At 37.1% G+C, this 25,543-nt stretch overlaps 1 protein-coding gene and 1 pseudogene across 1 annotated transcript in view; both read right to left on the reverse strand.

Annotated features, from left to right (window-relative positions):
- Positions 1 to 247: 247 nt before the first annotated feature.
- LOC132418639 (heterogeneous nuclear ribonucleoprotein D-like pseudogene) lies at positions 248 to 1,329 on the reverse strand (annotated as a pseudogene).
- A 3,487-nt stretch (positions 1,330 to 4,816) lies between these two features.
- The window catches only part of CENPI (centromere protein I), a 43,790-nt gene continuing 23,063 nt past the window's right edge, over positions 4,817 to 25,543 (reverse strand). Inside the window, exons 10-21 of the mRNA XM_060002748.1 lie at positions 25,209 to 25,376; positions 24,939 to 25,059; positions 23,716 to 23,807; positions 21,740 to 21,857; positions 21,592 to 21,656; positions 18,213 to 18,304; positions 15,186 to 15,321; positions 14,167 to 14,291; positions 13,108 to 13,156; positions 12,760 to 12,978; positions 7,889 to 7,930; positions 4,817 to 5,956 (exon numbers count right to left, since the gene is read on the reverse strand). Of these exons, the coding sequence (XP_059858731.1) occupies positions 5,855 to 5,956; positions 7,889 to 7,930; positions 12,760 to 12,978; positions 13,108 to 13,156; positions 14,167 to 14,291; positions 15,186 to 15,321; positions 18,213 to 18,304; positions 21,592 to 21,656; positions 21,740 to 21,857; positions 23,716 to 23,807; positions 24,939 to 25,059; positions 25,209 to 25,376 (1,329 nt within the window). The 3' untranslated portion in view covers positions 4,817 to 5,854. The remainder of the gene's footprint in view (positions 5,957 to 7,888; positions 7,931 to 12,759; positions 12,979 to 13,107; positions 13,157 to 14,166; positions 14,292 to 15,185; positions 15,322 to 18,212; positions 18,305 to 21,591; positions 21,657 to 21,739; positions 21,858 to 23,715; positions 23,808 to 24,938; positions 25,060 to 25,208; positions 25,377 to 25,543) is intronic.

The following is a 25,543-nucleotide window of genomic DNA, read 5'->3' on the forward strand; positions in this document are numbered from 1 at the left end:
ATACAAAGAGAAAACAACATTACTTAAAGGTATGTGGAAGCCTCAGTTAACAGGGAAATGAAGCCTTAGAACACAGAATACATCTAACAAAAAGAGAACAGAGTAGACACTGTAGCTGGCTATTTGTAAAGGACCACAGTTTCTCCCTATGGATCAACACTCCCTACAAAATAAACTGTGCCTTAATTATTGCTTATTTAAAATTACACTTTTACAGGGCTATTTAGTACCTGACGCAGAAAAACAATCACATAAGGAAGCATTTATTTGAGGTTTAACATGAAATCATACAAATAAAATTTGTATAAACACAAATCCACGTCGAGTCATAACACAGATAGCAAAAGACAAAGTAAAAACAAAAACTAATTGGCGGCTATATACAGTTGGACACAGTTGTGTCTTGTACACTAGAAAGTCTTTTACAAAATAATCATCTTAGATCAACAGAAGACCAATCTTCAATGTCGTCCTGCAAGATGGGTTACTTTAGCAATCTCTTCCTGTTTTCTCCAACGTCCCCTTTTAGTATGGCTGGTAATTATTTTGGTGATTGCCACCCCCTCGAGATGCCTTGCCATAAGTGCTCTGTTGGCCTCGGCCACGACCCCTAGTACCACCTCGTCCACCAGCTGCAGCACCTCTTCCTCCTTTTTGTTGTTGCTGTTGCTGCCTATATACCTCTTTGGGTTGTGCAACTTTGATTTCACACTTCCCAGAACCAATTTGATGGTATCTGCTTTCTAACAATTTCTTTACTGGCTCTTCGTCTGTATATGTAATAAAACAAAATCCTCTTCTTTCATTTGTTTTTGTATCCATGGGAAGTTCAATATTTTCAATCTCTCCAAAGGCTCCAAAATATTCTTTAATTTGTTCTTCTGAAGTATCTGGGCTCAATCCACCCACAAAAACCTTTTTAGGGGGTTCCTTCCCTTTTAAAGCTTTGGCTCTTTTAGGGTCTATCAATTTGCCATCCAGCTTGTGTTCTTTCATTTCCAAAACCTTATCAACACTAGCAGCATCTTTGAAAAGCACAAATCCAAATCCTCTTGATCTTCCAGTGACTGGATCTGTTTTAATTGTGCAGTCTACAACTTCCCCAAATTGAGACAAATATTCAGTCAGATCTTTCTTGTTTGTATTCCAGCTCAAGCCTCCAATAAACATTTTACCATCATCCTGCTGATTCTTGCTCGCGTTGATCTTAGATCCCTCTGCAAATTCCTCTATGTTGCTGTACTCGTTCATGTCTTCCATAGCGGCTGAGTTATCGGCTGGGAGGCGCTGGCGTGCAATCCGTGTCGCGGCAGCAGCGGCGACAGAACGTTGTATGGAGCTGGATTTAAAATGGCGGCGGAAGAGCTGGAATAGTCTTTAATTGCATTTCTATAAGATATACTTTGATCAAATACAGCTTCCAAAGTAGGAAAAACTTTTCTATCTCTTTTCCCCTTTGTGGGTTTTCAATGAAAATTCTACAAATTTTCTATCATTTTACATGCCAAACCTTTGAAAGACAGACATCAGAATCTAAATTTTACCAAAGAGAGAATCAAGAGGCAAAGTATTTAAGTGACTTCCAAGGTCGTACAATTCACTAATGATGAACCTAAAACTAGAAGCAATAGAAGGACTCCTTAACATCCAGCCTCCAGCTCTGTGCACCAAATCTATTTAGATAAGCTAATATTCTTCCTGGCAAGCTGAAAAATGTTGCATTCCTGTTATATACTTTAAAATGGACTTTAATTCACATGTACTATTATGCTCCTTGGGAAGATATCCTCTTATGAGTATTACAAAAATAAAGCATTAATGATTCTGGTCAACAGTATATTCTGTTAAACACGATTGCCCATCGTCTTAATCAGATCAGGCTGCTATATAACAAAAATACCACAGACTGGGTGGCTTTAAAAAACAAATTTACTTCTCACAATTCTGAAGGCTAAAAGTCCAAGATCAGGGTGCCAGCATGGGTCCTCTTCCTAGCTTGTAGACAGCTGCCTTCTTGCTGGATCTTCACACAGTGGAGAGAAAGACTGTATCTCTCTTGTCTCATCTTATAAAGGCACTAATCCCATTAATGGGAGCGCCACCCTTACAATTGAATTACCTCCCAAAGGTCCCATCTCCAAACACCATCACATTGGGGGTTAGGGCTTCAACATATGAATCTGAGGGAAACAAACATTCAGTCCATAGCATCCATCTTTAATAGAAACAGATTTTTTTTACATGACAGAAACAGAGGCTCTCTATATTAAAAAACCTAATAATTTAAACAAAGTGAAAAGTAGTATCAACTGAAAAAAATCTTAAAAATATAATACTAATTTTAGAGAATATTTTTTCTTCTATCTAGTAAACCATTTTGTGATAAAAAATGTATCTGATATAAAGAGAATTTCTACTATGTTAATAAAAGTTATGTGAGGCACCATAGACTTATCTACTTTTCTTTCCAGATTGTCCCCCAAGACCAAAGGAGAAGTTATGATAAAAAGAAAAATAAAATGTTAGAAATCTAATAGCAGTGTTATTATTGAATATTAAGTCAATATTTAAAACATCAACAATTTTACACAAATACTGGGTAAACAAAGTGTTCTTTTTGTACAATTGGGAAAATAAACCACATTTTCTATTTCTTTTCTTTTCTAGGCATGTTTGGTACTGAAACAAAATAGCTATTCTTATTTAAATTTTGTTTTTCTTTGCCATGAAGATTCTTCAAAAAAGACTTTTCAAATAACTAGATTTGGCATACTTGCATAGCTGTATATCTAATCTTAAGTGGGTTAAAAAATTGATCAAGAGAAGAATATGGTCAAAAAGGTACCCAGGGAATCATTACTGAACAAAAAGGCAAACTAAAGGAGAAAATTTTTTTCTCCCAGAACATAAACTTAAGTTTAGAAAAGTTTCTTCCATGATCTGAAGATTGTTACTGGTTAAATTTCATAAAAACTAATCAAACCCCTTCTCACAATTTAAAGTTCTACATGATCTTAAGGATCAAAATACCATGTTCTGAAAAACAATATGGGAAGTTATTTGGAGTACAAACTTAAAAAAAAAGAGAGAATTCTCTAAATAGTTACCCATTGGGGAAGCTATCAGATTTACTTCAAAGCAGCTAAAGCTTCTTTTATCCAGGTATATAGGCTACATTCCACACCATTAAATAACCCTTCCGTTTTGAAACACTTTCTGTACTTGGCTTCCAGCATACCAGTCTCCTGATTTTTCTTTAAGCTCACTGGTGGGTCCTTCTCAGTCTTTTGCTGGTTCCTCCTCTACTTCTTAACATTGGCATACTCCAGGGCTCAGTCCTTTGCCATTTTCTTTTCAAGCTGTACTAAGTGATCTCATCCAATGTCATGGCTATTCAGTAAAGATTCCCAAATCAATTTTGTCAGTACCAAACTGTACCCTGAACTCTAGATTTGGATAGCCAACTGCCTATTTAGCATCTCCAACCTAACATGACTGAAAAAGAACTCGTGATTCCACATTCCTCCAAATCTGTTCCTCATCTCTCTGTTCCAGAATTCACCCAGCTACTGTTAAAAACCTAGGAGTCATCCTTTACTCCTCCCTTTCTCTCTCCTCATATCCAAGCTATCAGCAGATCCTATCTTCTTTACCTTTAGAGCTTGCGTCCAGTATCTAACTACCCCCCCCGCCCCCACTCTCCATCATCCACCACACTAGTCTAAGACTCTTGCCTGGAACACTGTAATAACTTAACTGGTCTCTCTGCTTTCACCCTTAATCCTCTTCAGTCTAACCTTCACACTGCAGTTCCATACAGGTAAGTAAAATGATGCCACTCCTCTGCTCTCAGTCCTTCTAATGGCTTCACATTACGTATCCATAACAGGCTATAAGGATCTTCATGAACTACTCTCTGGCTTTCTCCCCTATTTCTTTTCTTACCATGTTTCTCCCTTAATCACTATGGTGTAACCTTACTGGCCTCTGCTATTCCTCAAACATGCCAAGTAAGTTAACATTTTTAAGCCTTTTTACTTGCCTTTACCTCTTCCCGAATGCTCTTCCCCACAATATTCACATGGTTCATACACTTATCTCATTAGGTCCTCTGCATTGGCCACCTCTTCAAACAGGCCTTCCCTAACCATCTTATCTAAAGTAGCAACCCCCTCAAACATGTATATCTCTTTATGTATAATTTGGTGGAAGGCAGAGTCTGATGATGAAGTCATTTTTCCCTAGTGGACTAAAGAATCTAGATCCTGAAAAATAAAATTAGCCACACTGAGGCTCTCTCTCCTTAGCCATGGATAGAAAGACAATCCAAGCACTCCCTAAGGATGGCAGTGTATTGGTGACGAGCATGGAAACTCAAGTGGAACCACTTGGCCTCTCTACCAATGAGGAAAGAATTTAGTCCCATACACTCAGTTTGTTTCTTTCTGTCCCTATTCCTTGCTTTTTCACCTGATATTGTACATTTGTTTACATCTGTATTATCTGTCTTCTCCAATGGAATGTAGTAAATTCCACAAAAGCAGATACTGTATAACCAGCACACAGAAGAATACATGGTATATGGTAAGCTCAATAAATATGTATTAAATCAAAAATGAATGAAAAAAAATGAATGAATAAATAGTATTTCTAGTTTGAACACCATCCAATAATATAGTTTAGGGTTCTGTTTTGCTTTAAAAGGAAAAAAAAGAGCCACAATGTGCACTTAAAAATAAAAATAGGGCTTCCCTGGTGGCACAGTGGTTGAGAGTCCACCTGCAGGGGACACGGGTTCGTGCCCCGGTCCGGGAAGATCCCACATGCTGCGGAGCGGCTGGGCCCATGAGCCATGGCTGCTGAGCCTGTGGGTCCAGGGCCTGTGCTCCGCAACGGGAGAGGCTACAACAGTGAGAGGCCCGCGTACCACAAAAAAAATAAATAATAAATAAATAAATAATAAAATAAAAATAAATTCAGCTTGATTTCTTTCAAATGATACGAATTTTATTAAAAGAGGGACAGTTATTCAGTAGCGCTGAAGCAAAATTTTGTAGTCAATTTTCAGCAAGATACTCTAGCTATTATACAATTTTTTAAAAGCTTCAGAATTATTCCTGAAAATAGTTACAGTTAGTTAATTTGGACCTAAACACTAAAAAATGGGATATATACATACACATACATGTGCACACACACAAAATAGAGCAGTTTTGTGAAATCAAACTGGTATAAATAGGAATGTAGATTATCCCACAATCCTCTTCCCTTCCTTCTCTCATCAAACTGCTACCAGTGAAGGCCCAGAAATCTACCAACTACTTAGAGCCACCTTTTAGAGCTAGAAATGTATCCTCTTAACTTGGTGTTGGTGTGGTTGTTCACAATAAGAAAAATGGCAATATCCACAGAGGTTTTACAGAGGCAGCTGAGTATTTTGCATGAATATGTCTGTAGCTTAACTGCCACCATATATTATTTACCTGCTCTCTTCCATCAAAAATGCAGCTCATAGTCCACAAGAATGTGAAAAATCCCACCACATAACAGATATGTCTCTTTATGTATAATTTGGTGGAAGGCAGAGCCTGATGATGAAGTCATTTTTCACTAATGAGCTAAAGAATCTAGATCCTGAAAAATAAAATTAGCCACATTGAGGCTCTCCTGAGCCATGGATAGAAGGCAAGTCTAAGCACTCCCTGAGGATGGCAGTCTGTTGGTGAAATGAGTATGGAAACTCAAGTTGAGCTACTTGACCTCTCCAGCAACAAGGAAGGAATTTAGTCCCATATGCTCAGTTTGTTTCTGTCAACATTCATTTAATGTTGATCAGGTGGTTTATGCTCTCTGCTCAGGGGACAGAAGAACGATGAATACTGCTTCTTATGAAAAGTTTCAAGCCTTGTAACCCCTCTGAAAATAAATAGTCCAAATACCAGTTCCATTTCTTCCCCTGCAGGCACAAAAAAGGGAAAATTACTTATCAAATATTCCGTTTGCTTATTCTCTACCTCCTCTTCTTTGCCTAGGATAAGTTCCCAGCACCCTGGATGCACATACCAAGAGTTAGCTCGAGTGGCCAGGTTCGTAACTGAAACTCAGTCACTAAGTAACAGTCAAACCAGAGAGTACCCGAATTTTAAGGGCTAAATATTCCTTTTATTATACTGGCAAAAAAATTCAGCTGTTCAACTCTATGACATAAATCACAGCAAGATCCTTTTTGACCCACCTCCTAGAGAAATGGAAATAAAAACAAAAATAAACAAATGGGACCTAATGAAACTTCAAAGCTTTTGTACAGCAAAGGAAACCATAAACAAGACCAAAAGACAACCCTCAGAAAGGGAGAAAATATTTGCAAATGAAGCAACTGACAAAGGATTAATCTACAAAATTTAAAAGCAGCTCATGCAGCTCAATAACAAAAAAACAGACAACCCAATCCAAAAATGGGCAGAAGACCTAAATAGACATTTCTCCAAAGAAGATATACAGACTGCCAACAAACACATGAAAGAATGCTCAACATCCTTAATCATTAGAGAAATGCAAATCAAAACTACAATGAGATATCATCTCACACCAGTCAGAATGGCCATCATCAAAAAATCTAGAAACAATAAATGCTAGAGAGGGTGTGGAGAAAAGGGAACACTCTTGCACTGCTGGTGGGAATGTGAATTGGTACAGCCACTATGGAGAACAGTATGGAGGTTCCTTAAAAACTACAAATAGAACTACCATATGACCCAGCAATCCCACTACTGGGCATCTACCCTGAGAAAACCATAATTCAAAGAGTCATGTACCAAAATGTTCATTGCAGCTCTATTTACAATAGCCCAGAGATGGAAACAACCTAAGTGTCCATCATCGGATGAATGGATAAAGAAGATGTGGCACATATATACAATGGAATATTACTCAGCCATAAGAAGAAACGAAATTGAGCTATTATTTGTAATGAGGTGGATAGACCTAGAGTCTGTCATACAGAGTGAAGTAACTCAGAAAGAGAAAGACAAATACTGTATGATAACACATATATATATGGAATTTAAGAAAAAAAATGTCATGAAGAACCTAGGAGTAAGACAGGAATAAAGACACAGACCTACTAGAGAATGGACTTGAGGATATGGGGAGGGGGAAGGGTAAGCTGTGACAAAGCGAGAGAGAGGCATGGACATATATAAACTACCAAACGCAAGGTAGATAGCTAGTGGGAAGCAGCCGCATAGCACAGGGAGATCAGCTCCATGCTTTGTGGCCACCTGGAGGGGTGGGATAGGGAGGGTGGGAGGGAGGGAGACGCAAAAGGGAAGAGATATGGGAACATATGTATATGTATAACTGATTCACTTTGTTATAAAGCAGAAACTAACACACCATTGTAAAGCAATTATACTCCAATAAAAAAAAATTCAGCTGTTCAAATGAACAAGTACTGTGAAATGGAAATGGGTCATCATTCCTGCACTCTAGGAATTTAACATCTAAAACAGACAACACAGACATTATTATATTACTTCCTATATTAAATATGTACACAGCAGAGTTTCTATATTGAGACAATTGTGCTTGGCTTTGTTAAATAAGACGCATTACAGTGACACTTTGACTATATGCAAGTGTATTATAAAATAAGATGATGCACAGACACAACAGCAAGAGTCAAACTATGAATAGTTTTATCTATGTAGAGGGTATGTGCCAACGAAGTCACATAAAAGTCACTGGAATTAATTCAGAAGGCAAACACTTCACTTTGACTTTGTCTAGGCATCAGACTTGGGATTTGGGAAAAAGTAAAGGTATAAATTCTTCTAATGAAATGAAGCTTTATGAAATCCCTGAACATGATGAAAATAAATTTACTTACCCGAATAGAGCTCAAATTTACTTTCCTTTCTTTTGGCCATTCCTTTCAAAACAAAAACAAAAAAGAAAACGGAGAGAAATGGGGATGAAAATATTTGGTTAGCAAAAATTACCAGAAAATTAAGATGGCTCTTCACTATCTGATTCATTTGCTATGTTCTATTCCTACCAACACTCTTGGATTCCTTTTGAATAAGCACCCACTATAACCTTCCATATTTCTCCCTAGAAGCACAAACAGAAAAAAAAAATCACAGTGGATAAAGTGAGCACCATTTTGCTAATATTTGGCTTCATTTTTTAAAATTCTGTACTCAGCCACTGGGGTGGAGATGGAAGGTGGGCTTTTTCTGAGGAATATGAGTACCTGAATTGAGTTTTGAAGGATGAGGATGAAGTCTGGTGAGGTAGTCTGGGTACCCAGTAGATTCTATGAATTTGTAATTCTTTATAATATCTCAGAGCTATGTGAGCTATCTAGTTATTCCCCGGCTTTAACTATCACCTACTGTACTTCATTGAAGAGCCATCAATTCTAACAAATTTTTATGTATCACTAAGAAAAAACTCTGCCTGTTAAACTACACATAACACAATGCATTTTTAACACTTAGAAGTTTTTATTTTATAATGATTGAAAGAGTTTTAGATGTAGGCAGATTTTGATCATATATCATTTTTACAAACATGAAATGGTAAATATAAACAAAATTAAGTGATGAAAGTATTTCTAAAACTTCACATTCAGAGTCCAACTCTTCTGAATTACTTTTCTACTCAAGGGTTGTGGATATCTATGTTTTTTCACACAATATCATCCTCTGTGCCAGAGTATCGATTATGTAGCATTTCTTAAAGGGACTAAAAAAGGCTATGGTGCTTGGGTCCCAACTGCATAAATCTAACCTACTTTTGGCCCTTGCTTCAAGGAAAGTCCATAACATGTATGGTTCACCACTTCCCTCCCTTCTTCCTCCAGAAGAAGGTTTTTGGTTTTGAGAGCTTAAAACAGTGCTCCAGCATCGTCTCCTATCTTTCCCCCATGCTGCTGACATCCAATCTGCAAGGTCTGATTCTGGCAATCTGCCTGCACACACTCAAAAACAGCAAATGACAACTATATCATGATTGCTGCCTGGCTGACATCAATCACAAGATGCATCTTGATCTCTGAGAAGTTATAGAAAGTGAAAAAAAATGTGTGTTTTTGGAACTGATGAAGTATAGTCCATGCTGATGAATTCCATATTGATTCCTCTCATTCCAACCACTCTCTTGAGTTCTAAGCCCCTATTTCAAACTGCCTACTTACACTTCTTCTTGGATATCTAACAGGCATCTCAAACTTAAGTACGTCAAAACGAAACTTCATTCTCAACTTGTCCTCTGCAAAAAACAAAATAACCTATCCTGTTCTTCTATCAGTATTCCTCTTATTAATAAATGGAACCACCATCAACCCACTTGCTCGATTCAAAAAACTCAAAAGTCCTTTCCTTTTTCTCATTCCCACTTCTGATCAAGCCATCAGGCCCTGTCTACTCTATCTCTGCAGTATATCTCCAATCAGTCCACTTCTATGCATCTTCACTACCACCACTTGCATACAAATCACTATCAATCTATTTTGTCTATACCAAGAGCCTCCTAATTGGTGCCTCTGCTTCCACTCAGGCCTCCTCTTATAACTCTATCCTCCACCAAAAAGCCAAAGTGATCTCCACTAAATGTCAACTCAGACCATACTACAACCCTGCTTAAAAATATTTCACAAAAGACCCTGAATAGCCAAAGCAGTCTTGAGGGAAAAAAAGGGATCTAGAGGAATCAGACTCCCTGACTTCAGACTATACTATAAAGCTACAGTAAACAAGACAATATGGTACTGGCACAAAAACAAAAACATAGATCAATGGAACAAGATAGAAAGCCCAGAGTTAAACCCATGCACCTATGGTCAACTAATCTATGACAAAAGAGGCAAGGATATACAATGGAGAAAAGACAGTCTCTTCAATAAGTGGTGCTGGGAAAACTGGACAGCTACATGTAAAAGAATGAAATTAGAACACTCCCCAACACCATACACAAAAATAAACTCAAAATGGATTAAAGACCTAAATATAAGACCAGACACATAAAACTCTTAGAGGAAAACATAGGAAGAACACTCTTTGACATAAATCACAGTAAGATCTTTTTTGATCCACCTCCTAGAGTAATGGAAATAAAAACAAAAATAAACAAATGGGACCTAATGAAACTTCAAAGCTTTTGCACAGCAAAGGAAACCATAAACAAGACAGAAAGACAACCCTCAGAATGGGAGAAAATATTTGCAAATGAAGCAACTGACAAAGGATTAATCTCCAAAATATATAAATAGCTCATGCAGCTCAATATTAAAAAAACAAACAACCCAATCCAAAAATGTGCAGAAGACCTAAATAGACATTTCTCCAAAGAAGATATACAGATAGCCAACAAACACATGAAAGAATGCTCAACATCATTAATCATTAGAGAAATGCAAATCAAAACTACAATCATCTCACACTGGTCAGAATGGCCATCATCAAAAAATCTAGAAACAATAAATGCTGGAGAGGGTGTGGAGAAAAGGGAACACTCTTGCACTGCTGGTGAGAATGTAAATTGATACAGCCACTATGGAGAACAGTATGGAGGTTCCTTAAAAAACTACAAATAGAACTACCATACGACCCAGCAAGCCCACTACTGGGCATATACCCTGAGAAAACCATAATTCAAAAAGAGTCATGTACCAAAATGTTCACTGCAGCTCTGTTTACAATAGCCAAGACATGGAAGCAACCTAAGTGTCCATCGACCAATGAATGGATAAAGAAGATGTGGCACATATATACAATGGAATATTACTCGGACATAAAAAGAAACAAAATTGAGTTATTTGTAGTGAGGTGGATGGACCTAAAGGCTGTCATACAGAGTGAAGTAAGTCAGAAAGAGAAAAACAAATACCGTATGCTAACACATATATATGGAATCTAAAAAAAAAAATAGTTCTGAAGAACCTAGGGGCAGGACAGGAATAAAGACAGACATTGATTGACATGTATACACTGATGTGTATAAAATTGATGACTAATAATGACCTGCTGTATAAAAAAATAAATAAAATTCAAAAATTCAAAAAAAAGAAAAAAAATACGCAGACATAGAGAATGGACTTGAGGACATGGGGAAGGGGAAGGGTAAGCTGGGACAAAGTGAGAGAGTGGCATGGACATATATACACTACCAAATGTAAAATAGATAGCTAGTGGGAAGCAGCTGCATAGCACAGGGAGATCAGCTCAGTGTTTTGTGACCACCTAGAGGGGTGGGATAGGGAGGGTGGGAGGGAGACGCAAGAGGGAGGAGATATGGGGATGTATGTATGTGTATAGCTGATTCACTTTGTTACACAGCAGAAACTAACATGCCATTGTATAGCAGTTATACTCCAATGAACATGTTTAAAAAAAAAAAAGCAGATCCTGGATATCACCCCAGTTAGTAAATCAAAATGTCAGGCTGGAAGCAATCAAGGATGTATACTTTGGAAAAGCAGCCCGGGTACTTCTGCTGCTGAGTCAGGGTAGAATCCTTGCTCAAGCCCTATAATTCTGCTTAAATTCCTCAAACATAGCATGCTCTAACATAGGGGTCCACAAACCACATCCAGTCCAATGCCTGTTTTTGTAAATAAACTGTTATGGAACACAACTATGCCCGTTTATTTACTCATTGTCTATAGCCACTTTCACGCTACAACAGCAAGGTTGAGTAATCTTAACAGAGACCATGTGGCCTGCAAAGCCTGAAATATTTACAGTCTGGCCGCACACAGAAAAAGTTTGCTGTCCCCTGTTCTAGCTTTACACTTTTCCTCAAATACTGCTCCTGTCTTGACAAGCTCATACTCATCCTTTAAAACTCCAATTAGCATCACTTCTGTAAAGCCTGAACTGGCTCTACAGAAGCCCCCCTGTATATTTTTTCATCATTCTCTGTACTTTCCCTATATTACTCATCATTCTTTATTGTAAGATGTCTGTTTAATGACTGCCTCCCTGACTAGATTCCAAGCTCTACAAGGGCAGTACTCAGATGTGTCTTGTTCACCACAGTGCCTGGTTCTTACATGAATATATTAAACATTTACTCAATGAATACCTCCCCCGTTCTATACACTTTTTCATTTTGTTAGATTTCTCAATGTTCCAGTCTGTTCAGGGAATTCTGAATCCAGATTCTAACACTGTATTTGTAATCCCATCCTGTTGTGTCATCCACACATATGATATGCACACCATTTGAGTTCTCTGAGTCACTGATAATGTTGAAAATGACAAGGCTGGTGTAAAGTCCTGAGAAGACCTCCTTGCTTACATACTGATATCAACCCATTAAATCAGCAGTCTTTGGCTAAGACTCCAACTCTAATTATAACATCATCTAGCCTACATTTTCCATCTTGCCTAGAAGGATTTTACTAAAGCTTCAACTTCTCTGTACCCTTTTCTTACCTGGCACCACCTCTACGCAGGTAGAACTGAACTAATATTCACTAATTCTCACAATTGTATCTCTTCTCACTTCACCTAACTGTATTGCAGTAATGTTCACAAATTTGTCTCTGCCACAAGCCCAAGCTCTTTGTGGGTAGAAACTAATTACTTAACTTTGAATCCCCAGAGCCTAGCACAATGCCCAAAAGTTAGCTGATACTCAAAAAGTATGACTGAACACGTCTTGCAATTCAGACACGCTAAATTTATGGTGTTTCCTATTTCTGCCATCATAGTATTCCTATAGAAAATCTAAAAATCATTTAAATACTCTTACCTGTAGCAGAAAGAAAACAGCATAACCCAAAAGAGCAGGATGATGGACTAAATTTAAACTGTTTTTGTACTCTGCTACTGAAGCTTTTTCTAAGACTTTGGGGTCAATATATAATCCTTTCTGGAAGGGTTTGGATGTCCACAGGCAACCAACCGTGGCTGTCAAATAGTGATTAAATTCTTGATAGGTCTTGCTGCTGAAGCTGAACTCTGATTTTGTCTATTGGGAAAGAAAAAAAATTGTCATCATCACCTATTCTCCCTTTCCTTCTTATTCCCAACAGATCATATATCTCTACACTCAATTTTTAAACAATGGTGATTTAAAACAGAGATTCATCATCCATACCTTTTGTACCAACTCATTTTTCTTTGCAGCAGTCAAATTTTTACGATACCTAAAGACAGAGCAAAGAGAACTTTTACCATTAAATGCCTTTGATATGTAAACATAAACAAAAGTTTACATTTTAAATGTAAATATATGCACATACACAAATATCCAGCTGTCTATTTAAGTTTTTTTTCCTTTTGTGGTACATTTTCCTCAAAGAATAAAAATTAATAGAGGCTCAAATATTGAGTTGTACATTTAGGATAAGTACTTGTAAATTTAAGATATGCATTTAAGATATGACTCTAAATTATACTTCAGTAAAAAAGGAAATGCTTTTAATGTTTCACTGTTAAAAATTAATAGAGGCTCAAAAGCAGTCACTGATACAAAACATATTACAAAACGTATTTTCCTAATGTGGAAAAAAAGGTGCAGTAGAAAGGATAAAGGGAAAACTTAGAGATGTAATCTTTTCTTGCCTGAGAACTATTCTAAGTAGCTTTTCAACATTTTAACCTTGGCATAGTCTTATAAGTTATGCCAAAAGGGTCTACACTTATGGGCTAAAAAGAGCAATTTCAGTCCATAAGTGAAAAAATTAGAAGAGATCAGAAATAATACTTACAGTTTCATATAATTGGTAATAGCTCCCCTTATCTCCCAGAAAATGTTCTTTTTACCAGAGAAGCTATGTAGACTTAAACCAGTTGTCAGTAAATGACTAATTATTCTTTGAGACACAGCAGTGAGAATTAACAATGCCGAGTGCAACGGTACCACTGCACAAAAGATCCTTAACTGTGAATCCTTTTAATCCATATCCCCTCACAGTGACATTTTAAAAACATAGTTAAAATAGTCCCATGTTGGAAGGTCATTCCCTAAAGAAAGCCATGTTTCCTTTTTCCAAAGGTCCTGGCAGAAAATGGATAACAATATTATTGTATTTTATATTTCACTGTATTATGTACAATAAACTTATTGTAGTATATTCATAAATTATTGTATAGCTGTAAAATGAAGATGGAATTATGATGTATTAATTCATAAAATGGTAAAAAGGCTTTGTACCTGTCCATAATGTAACAGAGCTGGTTCAGGATACTGGAATCCAGGCTGAGGAGTGCAGGATAGAAGACCCCAGGAGGAAACAACACCACCAATGGAAGGTTATAATTTATATATATGTCACACACCTTTTGGGAAGAATGACAACACCAGTATATAAATTATTCCTCAGAACTCCTCAACCAACTTCACTCAAAGAATCACCACTAGAGAATAAGCAATAATATAACATCAGGTTTGGGCCTGCCTGATTCATAAATAGAATACGTAGCCACAACCTGCTTAAAAATGTACCTCACCAAACAGCAACCTTACAAGAGAGGATTATTTCTGCAAGGTAGTTATTAAACTCTTTTATTTTTTTCTGGGGAGAGATCTTAGAGTTAGGGAGAAAGGGGAAGGGAGCATTTCTTTCTTCTTAAGTCCTATAAATACTGAATTATCATATTAGTTAGCTGTCAACCTGGAAAACAAAGGAGCATGCTTCCAAGCAAATATAACACAAGACAACTAAGTATCAATGAAGGGAAGAAGCCAGGAAAACTGAGATTAGTGGGTACTTCCTGTATAATAGTTCTGTCTAGGTTGAATACTATAAAACAATAGAAGAGGACCAGAATCATAGGTACTGGGAGAAATAAGGCAGTTGAAAGGTGGGGGGTGGAGAGCTAAAGAAATAAAAGGTATTTTTGTTTTTTTACCAGGGGTTGGAAATGTACAATGGATGAGAAAAAAGTGATACTAAAGACAGACTTCTGTCTAGGGCCAGCATTATTCAGGGGAACGTCTATTAAAGTGGTACCTGGACTTCAAAAAAAGCTTTTGCTTTTTCCCCTTTGTTTTATGCATGTTAACTATTCAGGCCAGAATACAATCATTAACTTCAAAATACATAGCTTATCTCAAGTATGCTAATAAGGTCATAGCCCAACTTAATAGTTGTGCATAAAATTTAAACAATAGACTAGTAAAGCAGACAGCCATCACAAAAATCAAAGTAGCGAAAATGGGATGTGTACTACCTTCTCATAGAAATCCAAAATAAAGTGCAGCAAGAAGGTACTGTTGTTTTCCAAGCGCATTGCAGTAGTGGACAGCCACCCTACATAGTGAATCAGTTTAGACACAGAATTCATGGATCCACCTAAAGTTGTCTCTCTGCAATAAGAAACCAAGATCCATATTAGCAAAACTCCTCACATTTTCCAAGCTAAAGCTGGATTAAATATACAGCAGAAAGTCGGTGGGAATTTCAGAAAACGATCAGTGCTCCAATGTATAATTCACATTTTTTTTAACTGCAGTGATTAATCATAAAACTATACAGCCCTCTAGGGAACCATTAAGATCAATTCATAGAACATCCCTGAGCAACCATTCTACTAGTAAATACCAGAGAAAGAAAGGATTAAGCTCCAGACTTTAGATAATATCACCAATGTGCAGGGACCATAGCAGTCAGCAAATTAGTTTCTAAGTACACAAATCCAAACCGAGTTTTGCCTAAATTCCTGAACTAAAATGCTGTTAAAAATATTTTCACTTTAATTTAACTGGAATTCAATTCTAAAACTGAATGAGTAAAATTTTTGGCATCTTTTATTCTAGTAAAAACCAGATCTAGATATTTTATATTCTTCCCAAATCAGTGAACCATGTCTCTTTAAATTACACATGGGTATAACTGGTTCAATCCATCCATCTCCCCACCCCTCTCCTTCAATCCACTGTTGAGTGGATTAGGAAAAGACTGGGAAATGTGATTTCATAGCTTTAACCTCAGATCTAGGTAGCCAACAACAGTTATGCACAAGGAAAAAGGAATAGCATATATATAGTCTTAAAGCCTGAGATGATGATAACTCTACCATTACCCACCACCATGATGATTCTGTGCCAGAGCAAGCAGGGAAAGATTAAGAGACGGTTCAAATAGGTGGGCATACATACAGTCAGCCCATCACTTGCAAAACTGTACTTTATGATTTCTGGCAGCATCTGACAAATATGTCTGAAATAATTTGTACAATGATGATTGCTCAGGTAGCATCTTTGAAAGTGTTTCTCCACAGGACACTACTGGCATTTTGGATGACACAATTCACCATTCAGGACTGCCTCCTACTCCCCACCCACTACAGAACGTTTAGCACCTCTGGCTCCTACCTACTAAAAGATGCTAGCACCCTCTTCCCAGTCACTGTGCCAACCAAAAATGCCCCCTGGAGAGCCACTGCTGAGAATGGTTTCCCACCCTTCTCTCCTTGTGATCTACAACTACAATTTACTCCCTCTTTGCCAGTCATATGGCATATTGTCATACGATGGAGACATAGCATTACACTCATATCTCCAAGATAGAAAAATTATTGAGAACTTAACAGCTATATTATATAATGCCAAGTAGTATTATGACAAGCAAAGTTACCTACAATTATGTCCATTTATTTGTTTTAAGAATTTTAGAAAGCAGAGCCCCTTTGTAAATGCCCTCTCAAAATTTATGACACTAATTAAAAAGGATCCTAGGATTTTTATAAAGAAAATATATAAATTATAAAGCACCTGTATTAGGGTGCCTAAGACTTACATTGCAAATTGGCCAAAGATTATAAATGCAAACATACTATTCTTAATAGAATTGAGGTGTTTGAAGAGGTTAACTATTCAAACGGAATTTCTTTATGATAGTGGTTCACAAACTTTAGCTTGCACCAAAATTTTGGAAGCATTTGTTAAAACACAGATTACTGGGCTCTACCTCCAGAGTGTACTTCAGTAGGTCTAGGGTAGTACCTGAGAATTTGTATCTCTACAGGACCCCCGGTGATGCTGATGCTGCTGGTTCAGGGACCACACTTTGAGAAGCACTGCTTTACAAGATACTTTCACTACGCACTAATGCTCCATTTCCTTCTAAAAGTGATCAGACATACACGATATATGGAAGCACTGCAATAATGAATATGAAGAATTAAAAAGTTTCCAGGCAACTCCCAAGAAGCTTCTATTCTCCTAACAAAGTAGGAGATAACTATAAGGAAAAGAACATATAGAAAAATAGATCTGGGCTAATCTAACTAAGCCAACCACCAGCTACTTGCAGTTGGAGCTAAGGGATCCTTATCTTATAAAGTAAGAATGTGACTGATAATACAGGGAATCTGAACATCCATTAGATATTTGAACATATTAAGAACTATTAATTTTTAGGTGTTATACTGGTATCATTTTTCAACAGCTGAAATGATGTTCGGGTTTTGCTTAAAAAATATCTAGTACAAAGGAGGAGGAAAGTGAGGGGTGTTATAGATGAAAAAAAGTTAACCATGAGTTGATAACTGTTGAAGCCGGGTGATGCGTACATAAGGGTAACAATTGTACTATTTTCTCTACTTTTGAATATGTTTGTAATTTTCTATAATATAAAAAAAATTAATGTTAAAAAAGAATACAGGAGAAGCAAAAGACTCTAGGTAGAAAGAGTCAAAAAAAACCTGATCAGGCAGTTCCTTGAAATTCAGTCAGGCTTTTACTTTCACTTTGAGGTTTCACATTTAACAGTAATGAACATAATGGAAATTCAGGGCTCTTTTTTAATTACGAAGTGAAAATAAATTAACATATATAAGCAAAATACATCAGAGGAACATAAAAAAAAATCTGTACAGCAAAATTACAGATCTTCCTAGCCATCATCAAAATTGACTTCACATATAAGCAAGAATACATTTTATAAAATGAGCTAAACTGAATGGAAGTCAAAGTTGCAAGTTCTAACATCAGCTGGCCATTGTTTTGCTATATTAACTCTTGCAAGTGACTCAGAGGCTTGGGGGTTGCTTTCTGACTTATAGAATAAAACTTGAAGAATTAACTTTCCTCACAGGATTGTAGGGAAGAGTGAAAAGTAACAAAAAACATTTTTTTTAGAAAAGTACAATTAAGCATTTACATGAAGCAATTAGGTTTTATGCCACACTATTAAACTCCATATGCAAACAGTTTTGTAGAGATCAACTCTTAAGGAGGGTTGTAAGATAACTCACAGAGGACTGTTCACAGATTTCACGTGGATGTCCATAGAAAGCCACAACAGCCAATTCTGCAGTAGCTCTTTCAGACACTGAAGAACACTACACTGTGGACACAAAACAAAAAAAATCATCAGACATACCATAGTGCTGAGAACTAACAGACTAAACCAGAGGCCTAGAGGTGGAAGGGACTGTGGAGATAACCACATCCAATTCAGAACCCAATAGCTGCTTCTCCAACCTAATCGGTCACCAAGAGACAGATTAATGCAAGTACAAGTTTATTTTACCATTTTCTCTACAAGCCTGCCCCCATCTTATCAGTGAGGAACAGACTCTTGTTTCTTTAAATTATATTCATTCATAACATATATTACATCACCCACCCCTTATTATTTCCCCTCAGAGATCCTTTGAAGCTGCTACAGATAGGAGTTTCCCACCCTTTTCGCCTTGTGTCTACAACTGCAATTTACTCTTTTTGTTGGTCATAAAATTTATCTTCTGTGATTGTGGAAAACAAACAATCCTATAGTTTTTCCTTTGTCAGGCCTTGCCTTGATTTCCCAGGGACTCATTCACATACAAAAAATATAGTCTTGAAATAAGTGTGCCTGGAACACTTATAAGGATAAATCATAATATCTATAAATTTGAAAGCAATCCATACCATCCCAAAACCTAACACAGGAAACCTTTCTTAAATATCCTTAATAAATGATGGTCTAGATACTATTTATATTTGAGTATCTCCAGTGATAAAATGCTTACTGCTACCTCATAGCACAGTTCAATTAATATTTTTTTAGGGACTTCCCTGGTGGCGCAGTGCTTAAGAATCCACCTGCCAATGCAGGGGACATGGGTTCGATCCCTGGTCCAGGAAGATCCCACATGCTGCAGGGCAACTAAGCCCGTGCGCCACAACTATGGAGCCTGCGCTCTAGAGCCCGCGAACCACAACTACTGAGCCCACGTGCTGCAACTACTGAAGCCTGCACGCCTAGAGCCCATGCTCAACAAGAGAAGCCACTGCAATGAGAAGCCCGCGCACCACAATGAAGAGTAGCCCCAGCTCGCCGCAACTAGAGAAAGCCCATGTGCAGCAACGAAGACCCCAACACAGCCAAAAATAGATAAATACATAAATTAATTAAGAAACATATATTTTTTTAGAAAGTGACACCTCACATTCAGGTTATAAATATGTTCAAGTTGAAAGCAACCTTGGAATCACCTAAAACAATCCTCTATTTTGGTATCAATTTAACACTTGAAAAGATATTCGATATTACTATGACATATTCAGAAAATCTCCACTCACCTACTCTACCCCATCCAGCCTCCACATTAAAGGAAGGCATGAGATTCTTACGTTTATGAGAAGGGGGCATGGGCTTAAAACAAAAATGGTTGAGAAGCACAGCTCTACACTCCTAAGTTATGGTCTCCAACTTCATCTGGGCCCTTAATGAAGCTCAATAATCCTTTTTACTATATTTCTCTTCAATTAGCTGTCTCTCGCTCCCATTCTTTTTAATGGCTAAGCACATAACACCATCTTGAAGCCCCCTACTCAATTCTGTCCTCTACAATGCACTTCCTATTTTGAGAAATTTAACATTTTTAGGCACAAGTATTTCAATTTCTTGCTCTTTTTTCAAACTGTACAAATGTATCTATATGTCCACCTATCTCTACATCCTCATCCCCAATCTTAGAGAATAAGTAGTACCTCCCAACCTCTTACCAACCATTCAATCAAAGTCCTCTACCTAGTCTTAAACCAATACCTTCATGCTTTTTCTGAAACCCTGCCACTGTCAATTATCCCTCATCTTTCCCCCATTTTCAACCTCTCTCTCTTCTCATCTGGCTCCTTGCATCCTATCTATAAACATGTGCAGGTTTTTCTCACTCTGGGAACAAAGAAAATTACAACCTTCCCTTGATTCAAAGTCCCACTACAGCTCTCTCTCTCTCTCTCTACCTCTTCTTTTTAGCCAAACTTTTGGAAACACAGTCAATACTCATTGTCTTGTCTTCATTTCTCATCAACTCCTCAACCTCCACAATTTGGTTTTTACCCCCACACTCCACTGAACCTGCTCACAAAGGTAGCCAAGACCTCTGTATTATCAATTCCAAAAGAAACTTTTTTTTGGTCCACATCTTTCTGGACCCTCTTGGGATATGTAGCAACATTATCCCTTCACTCCTTCTTGATAGCCTGTATTCTCTCTGTTTCTTTGGCACTACTGTTCTCCTGGTTCTTTTCATACCTCTTGAAAAGGTTCCTTCATAGACACCTCCTTTTCAGTGAGAATTAAACAGTGAGCATTCCCCTGATTTCTGTCTTTGGCCTTCTGTCTGTTTCCCTTCCTCTCCCCACCCCCCACTCTCAAATATAAATATATGCATGTGTGTATAAATGTATATATACTTATTAGGCTGGAACATATGAAACTGCCAATTGTCAAACATCTTTGACTTATTAGGTTAAACCTATTCATATGGTTTAACCTAATATTTACAGATAAATAGCGCTCTAGATTGGTAGAATAAGAGAAGAAATAAAGAATAACTGAATTAGAAGATCGGAAGAGAATCACAGAAAGTTGCAAAATGAAGTCTCTGAAAATGTGTTATCTGGGAGAAGCAGTGGGTATTGTCATGTGAATGACATGACATGGTAAGGTACAAAGTTACAAATAATATAAATAAAACTTGAATCCAAGTTAATGTGATAGGTAATTATAAAGTACCAGTTGATTATGACAAACACTAACCAAGACAATATATTTTTCCTGTAAATGTGGCAAACAGTAAGTGATTTAAGGTGAAAAAAAGAAACATTAATTATATTGTCACTCTTTTAGAAAAGGAATAACCATTCTATAAAAAAGTGGCTCTCAAACTTAGTCCTGGAAGCCACAGTGGGTTTTTTTTGGAGCACACCGCAAAATAGTAACAACTTTTAATTTTATTATATAAGGTTAAAACAATTTTATTAGCAGAAAATGACTATATTATAACACATAGTGGGTGCTCAATACACATTTGAGAAATGAATAAGTGTATCTACAAAATTATCAACCACAACAATCAAACTAAGTATGCTTAAGTTATTTCCCAGTTTGTTTTTATTAATACTCATTTGCCACCTGTTCATTCACTTTGTCATCTGTTACAGTTCAGGAAAATTACATGTAACAAAACCTTAAAAACAGAAGATTCTACACATTAACTTTGATTTGAATGATGCAGGACCTCAAGTCCAGGTCCAAGCAACTCCTGTTACAAAACACTGCTATAGTGTGGGTTTAAAACTGTGTACCACCAGCCACAGACTAATATTTCCTATTGAATCTAAGCAAGACAATTTTTTTACCTTGAAATAAATAGTTGATGTAAAGAAGAGCCGTGACAGATGGTCAAAAAGAAGTGGTTTCACCTCTAAAAGTAATAAGAAAAATTATTCAATCCTTTTAATTAATATTACATTAAATTAAATGACTCCAAATTTTCACGATACATACCAGAGAAGCTACTAAAAGGAATCCAGCTCACAAGTTGAAGGAACTGTGATCGACAACAGAGGCCATCCCAGAGAGGAAGGCTCTTATACAGGAATGCTTCACAGGAATAAAACCCCTCCTGTAACACAAGTTGATAGTAAAACCTTGCATGGAACTCTTCAGTTGTAATTACTCTTGAAACAACCAGTTTACTTTGTGCTATAGTTGTTTTACCCTTAGACTAATGTTTTTTGTCATAAATATAATTAAAAGCCTTGGATTAGGTGCCAGACTTTCTCATAAAAAGGATCAGATGATTAATATTTGGATACATTACCATCTTTATCAACATAGTTTTCAAACACCATAAAACTTTACCAATTGGAAAGAAGGTAAGAAGTCAAGTTATGGAATATTTTTAAAGATAAATGAAATTGTATTATTTTGGAGTACATGATAGTCAATAGAGTGTATACAATGTTGTATAATAAGGCTGGAATTTCATTAGGGGCCATAGACCAAACCCAAACTCTGGGCAGCACCATCTGGAGAGGCCTGAATGTCTAGGCTGCCTCTGTTTTTACCAGAGTGAAGATCCAGGGTTTTCCCTTTTAACTTTGTCGTCCTGAGCCTTAAATAGTGGCGTGCACCAAGACTCTATTCTGGACCTTCTTTTCATGACATGAATTCTGTGGACAATCTCATCTATAACATAGCTAAAACCACCACCTATATCATGAGGAGTCCAAAATTTCTGCATCTCTAGCCCAAATCTCACTCCTGAGCTCTAGGCTCATTATCTAACTGCCTACTGGACCTCTTAGATATCCCACAGGCATCTTTCAAATCAAATATATCTTTCCTTCCTAGCCTGCTTTTCTTATATTCCCATCATCATCCTCCCAAGCAGGAAATCTAAAAAATCAACCTAAATTCATCCTTTTATCCTCACCACCATTATCCACACCCAACTTCTAATTCAATGGTTTCACACCATACCCTTAAGATTTATTCAACAAACATTTATTGAGAATCTCTTTTGTATCAGGTACCAAGTTGAACACCCATACATGAAGAAAAGTTAGACATGGTTCCCACCTGTCCACAGCTCATGTGTGGAAAAACAGATGCTGAAAGTACCACGATACAGGTAAACACAGAGAGCTAAGGAAGCACGTAGAACAAACATCTAACCCAGACTGAGTAAAGGCTTCTTGATGGTGCTGATATCTGAGTGGCAGCTTAAAAGTATAACTCAGGGTTACCCAGGCCAAATAATTAATTGGCTGGAACATATTCGACAATCAAAAAATGTTTGTTGATTATAAGGACACAAGTAGTGACCCTATGAGATTTATCTTACTGGCTAATTCAATTAATTTAATGCATTCAATTACATCTTCAGTTTGTTCTCTTAAATTATAGACCTTTCTCTCTTTTTTGGGGGGGTAGGGGGCTCACGGGATTTTAGTTCCCTGACCAGGGATTGAACACAGGCCCTCGGCAGTGAGAGCGCCGGAGTCCTAACCACTGGACAGCTAGGGAATTCCCTATACCTTTCTCTCTTATTTGCATAATTTAACAAATTCTTTCTTCAAATCCAACAGTACAAAGATAAACGACAGTGCAACTTGGCTCTATTTATAATGAATTTTGAATTGAATAAATATTGTTTACAAAAGATGTCAAGCACTAAAGAAAAGGTTTTTAATGGATATCTAAATAAATTAAAAAGTGGTGGGACTTACCTGGTAGTCCAGTGGCTAAGACTTCACGCTCCCAATGCAGGGGGCCTGGGTTCGATCCCTGGGTTCGATCCCTGGGTTCGATCTAGTTCGTCAGGGAACTAGATCCTACATGCCTCAACTAAGAGTTCGCATGCCACAACTAAAGATCCTGCATGCCGCAACTAAAACCCAGCGCAGCTCAATAAATAAATATATATATATATTTTTTTTTTAAATGGTGAAGTGTGTAGGAAACAAGCAGAATCTTACTTGTAAGAAGCATTCTGCCTTGAGGATAGTGTCCAGGAAGTTGGTAAATTCTTTTCCATGTTCATAATTATTCACCTTGTACCAAATACATTCTGGAACAAAAATATTAAACATAAGGCTCCGGTTGCACAACACTAAAAACTACACAAAACATAACCACCACAACTCTAAAGTGACAAATAAATGACAAATATAAACAAGCTATCTGTCTCATACATCCTAGCCAACTCACACTGGAGACTATAATATATATGTGGAAGTGATAGTGTGATGTTTCTCAAGAACTTGGTAATATAGGGGGAAAGCTTACGGTGAAAAAATAAACTAGTAAATGTTACATATAATGAATGTGATTAGCTTTATGCCACACAGTAATCCAAAAGACTATAAGTGTATGAATTAAAAGTTTGAGAATGCCTAAACTTCAATTAGGGTGAGCTGGGGGTAATCTAAGGGTGGCAGAACTTTAGTTAGTGGAAATCTAACAAACTGTATCATATCCTATGTAAAGAAAGACTGAGTAGGAAAAGGAGAGTTATCCTGGAACCAACTAAAACTGACCTTAAACACTTGAAGAGTCAGGATTTACTTATCCAGGAAAGAAATAATCTGGTGAACTCAATACTATGTTTAGAGAAATCGACCTCCTTGGAGGAATGAAATGATCAGGCTTTACTATGGCCTGGATGAAAAACTCCCTCACTGCCTTTTCCTTCAGTTCTACAATTAAGAAACTTTCTGATGACTAATGTGGCCCCCATATATATTGATAGCAGAGAGGAGCTATTCTAGTCGGCAAACATGAAAATTTTGGTCACCAGAATTACTTCTATTATGAAATAAAAAGTTGACATTCTGGCTTACACAACAGTCTCTGAGTTTGGTTAGCATTAATCTGATGGTTCTGGGGGCTTAACAGCAAGTTTCTGAACATACAAAGATGAAGAGGCCTTGGACTGTGACAGTCATCAAAGTAGAGCCACCCAGTGAGTTTTGGTGGCCATCCAGCAGTGTTTCCTTAACAATACACCTCCTTTCTTACTACCCCTTAAAATTACAACAGCAGCAGCATTCAGGCTCTGAATACATGATTACCAGAAAAATAATTACAGCATATGAAGGCTCCTCCTGTCTAGAAGTTGGCACCCTTTTAAAAGAAACCCATTTGTAAACCATCTTACTCCTTCTTCATTCATCTAACACTTCTAAGTATCAATTTTTACCTTCTTGTAATGTTTGACTCAACCAGTGATAGAGCCTCAGTAAGACTGACTCATCTCTGACACAGTTAATATAGTGTAGTAGCAGAGAGTTGTTCAGCACTGCGCCCATCTGAGAAGGCAGCTGCAAAGACAGAACAATCGGTCAACTGTAAGTATATAAAAAGGAGATCAGAGCAACAAGGAAATCATCAGATAGGAAATATATAACAAAAATAAAGGCCATGAAGATCAAATGGAAAATGCAAATAAGCACATGGTCCAGTCACATACCTCTAAGCAATGGATGTTCTGTAAGAGTTGAGGGAAGCTTTTAAGCTGTTCCAGTGGAAATGATCCATTGCTACTGAAATAATCAGAAAGATTCATCCCCTTTTTCCCACTTTCTTTACTGTAGTTACGGGAATTTAGCACTGGTATAACTGAGTGAGAATTCCATTTCTAAAAAAGAAAGATAATAAAACAATCTATCAATGGACTAAGCAGATTACAAACTATAAATGTAAAAGCACTTGTTAAGGTGGTTTAATGAATGGAGTCTGAATATAGTTTGCATAGAATATTGGGTAATTAAAATGTACTTAAATATTTATAATCTCTTCCAACAT

The sequence above is a fragment of the Delphinus delphis genome, chromosome X, assembly GCF_949987515.2.
Source record: "Delphinus delphis chromosome X, mDelDel1.2, whole genome shotgun sequence".
NCBI lineage: Eukaryota > Metazoa > Chordata > Mammalia > Artiodactyla > Delphinidae > Delphinus > Delphinus delphis.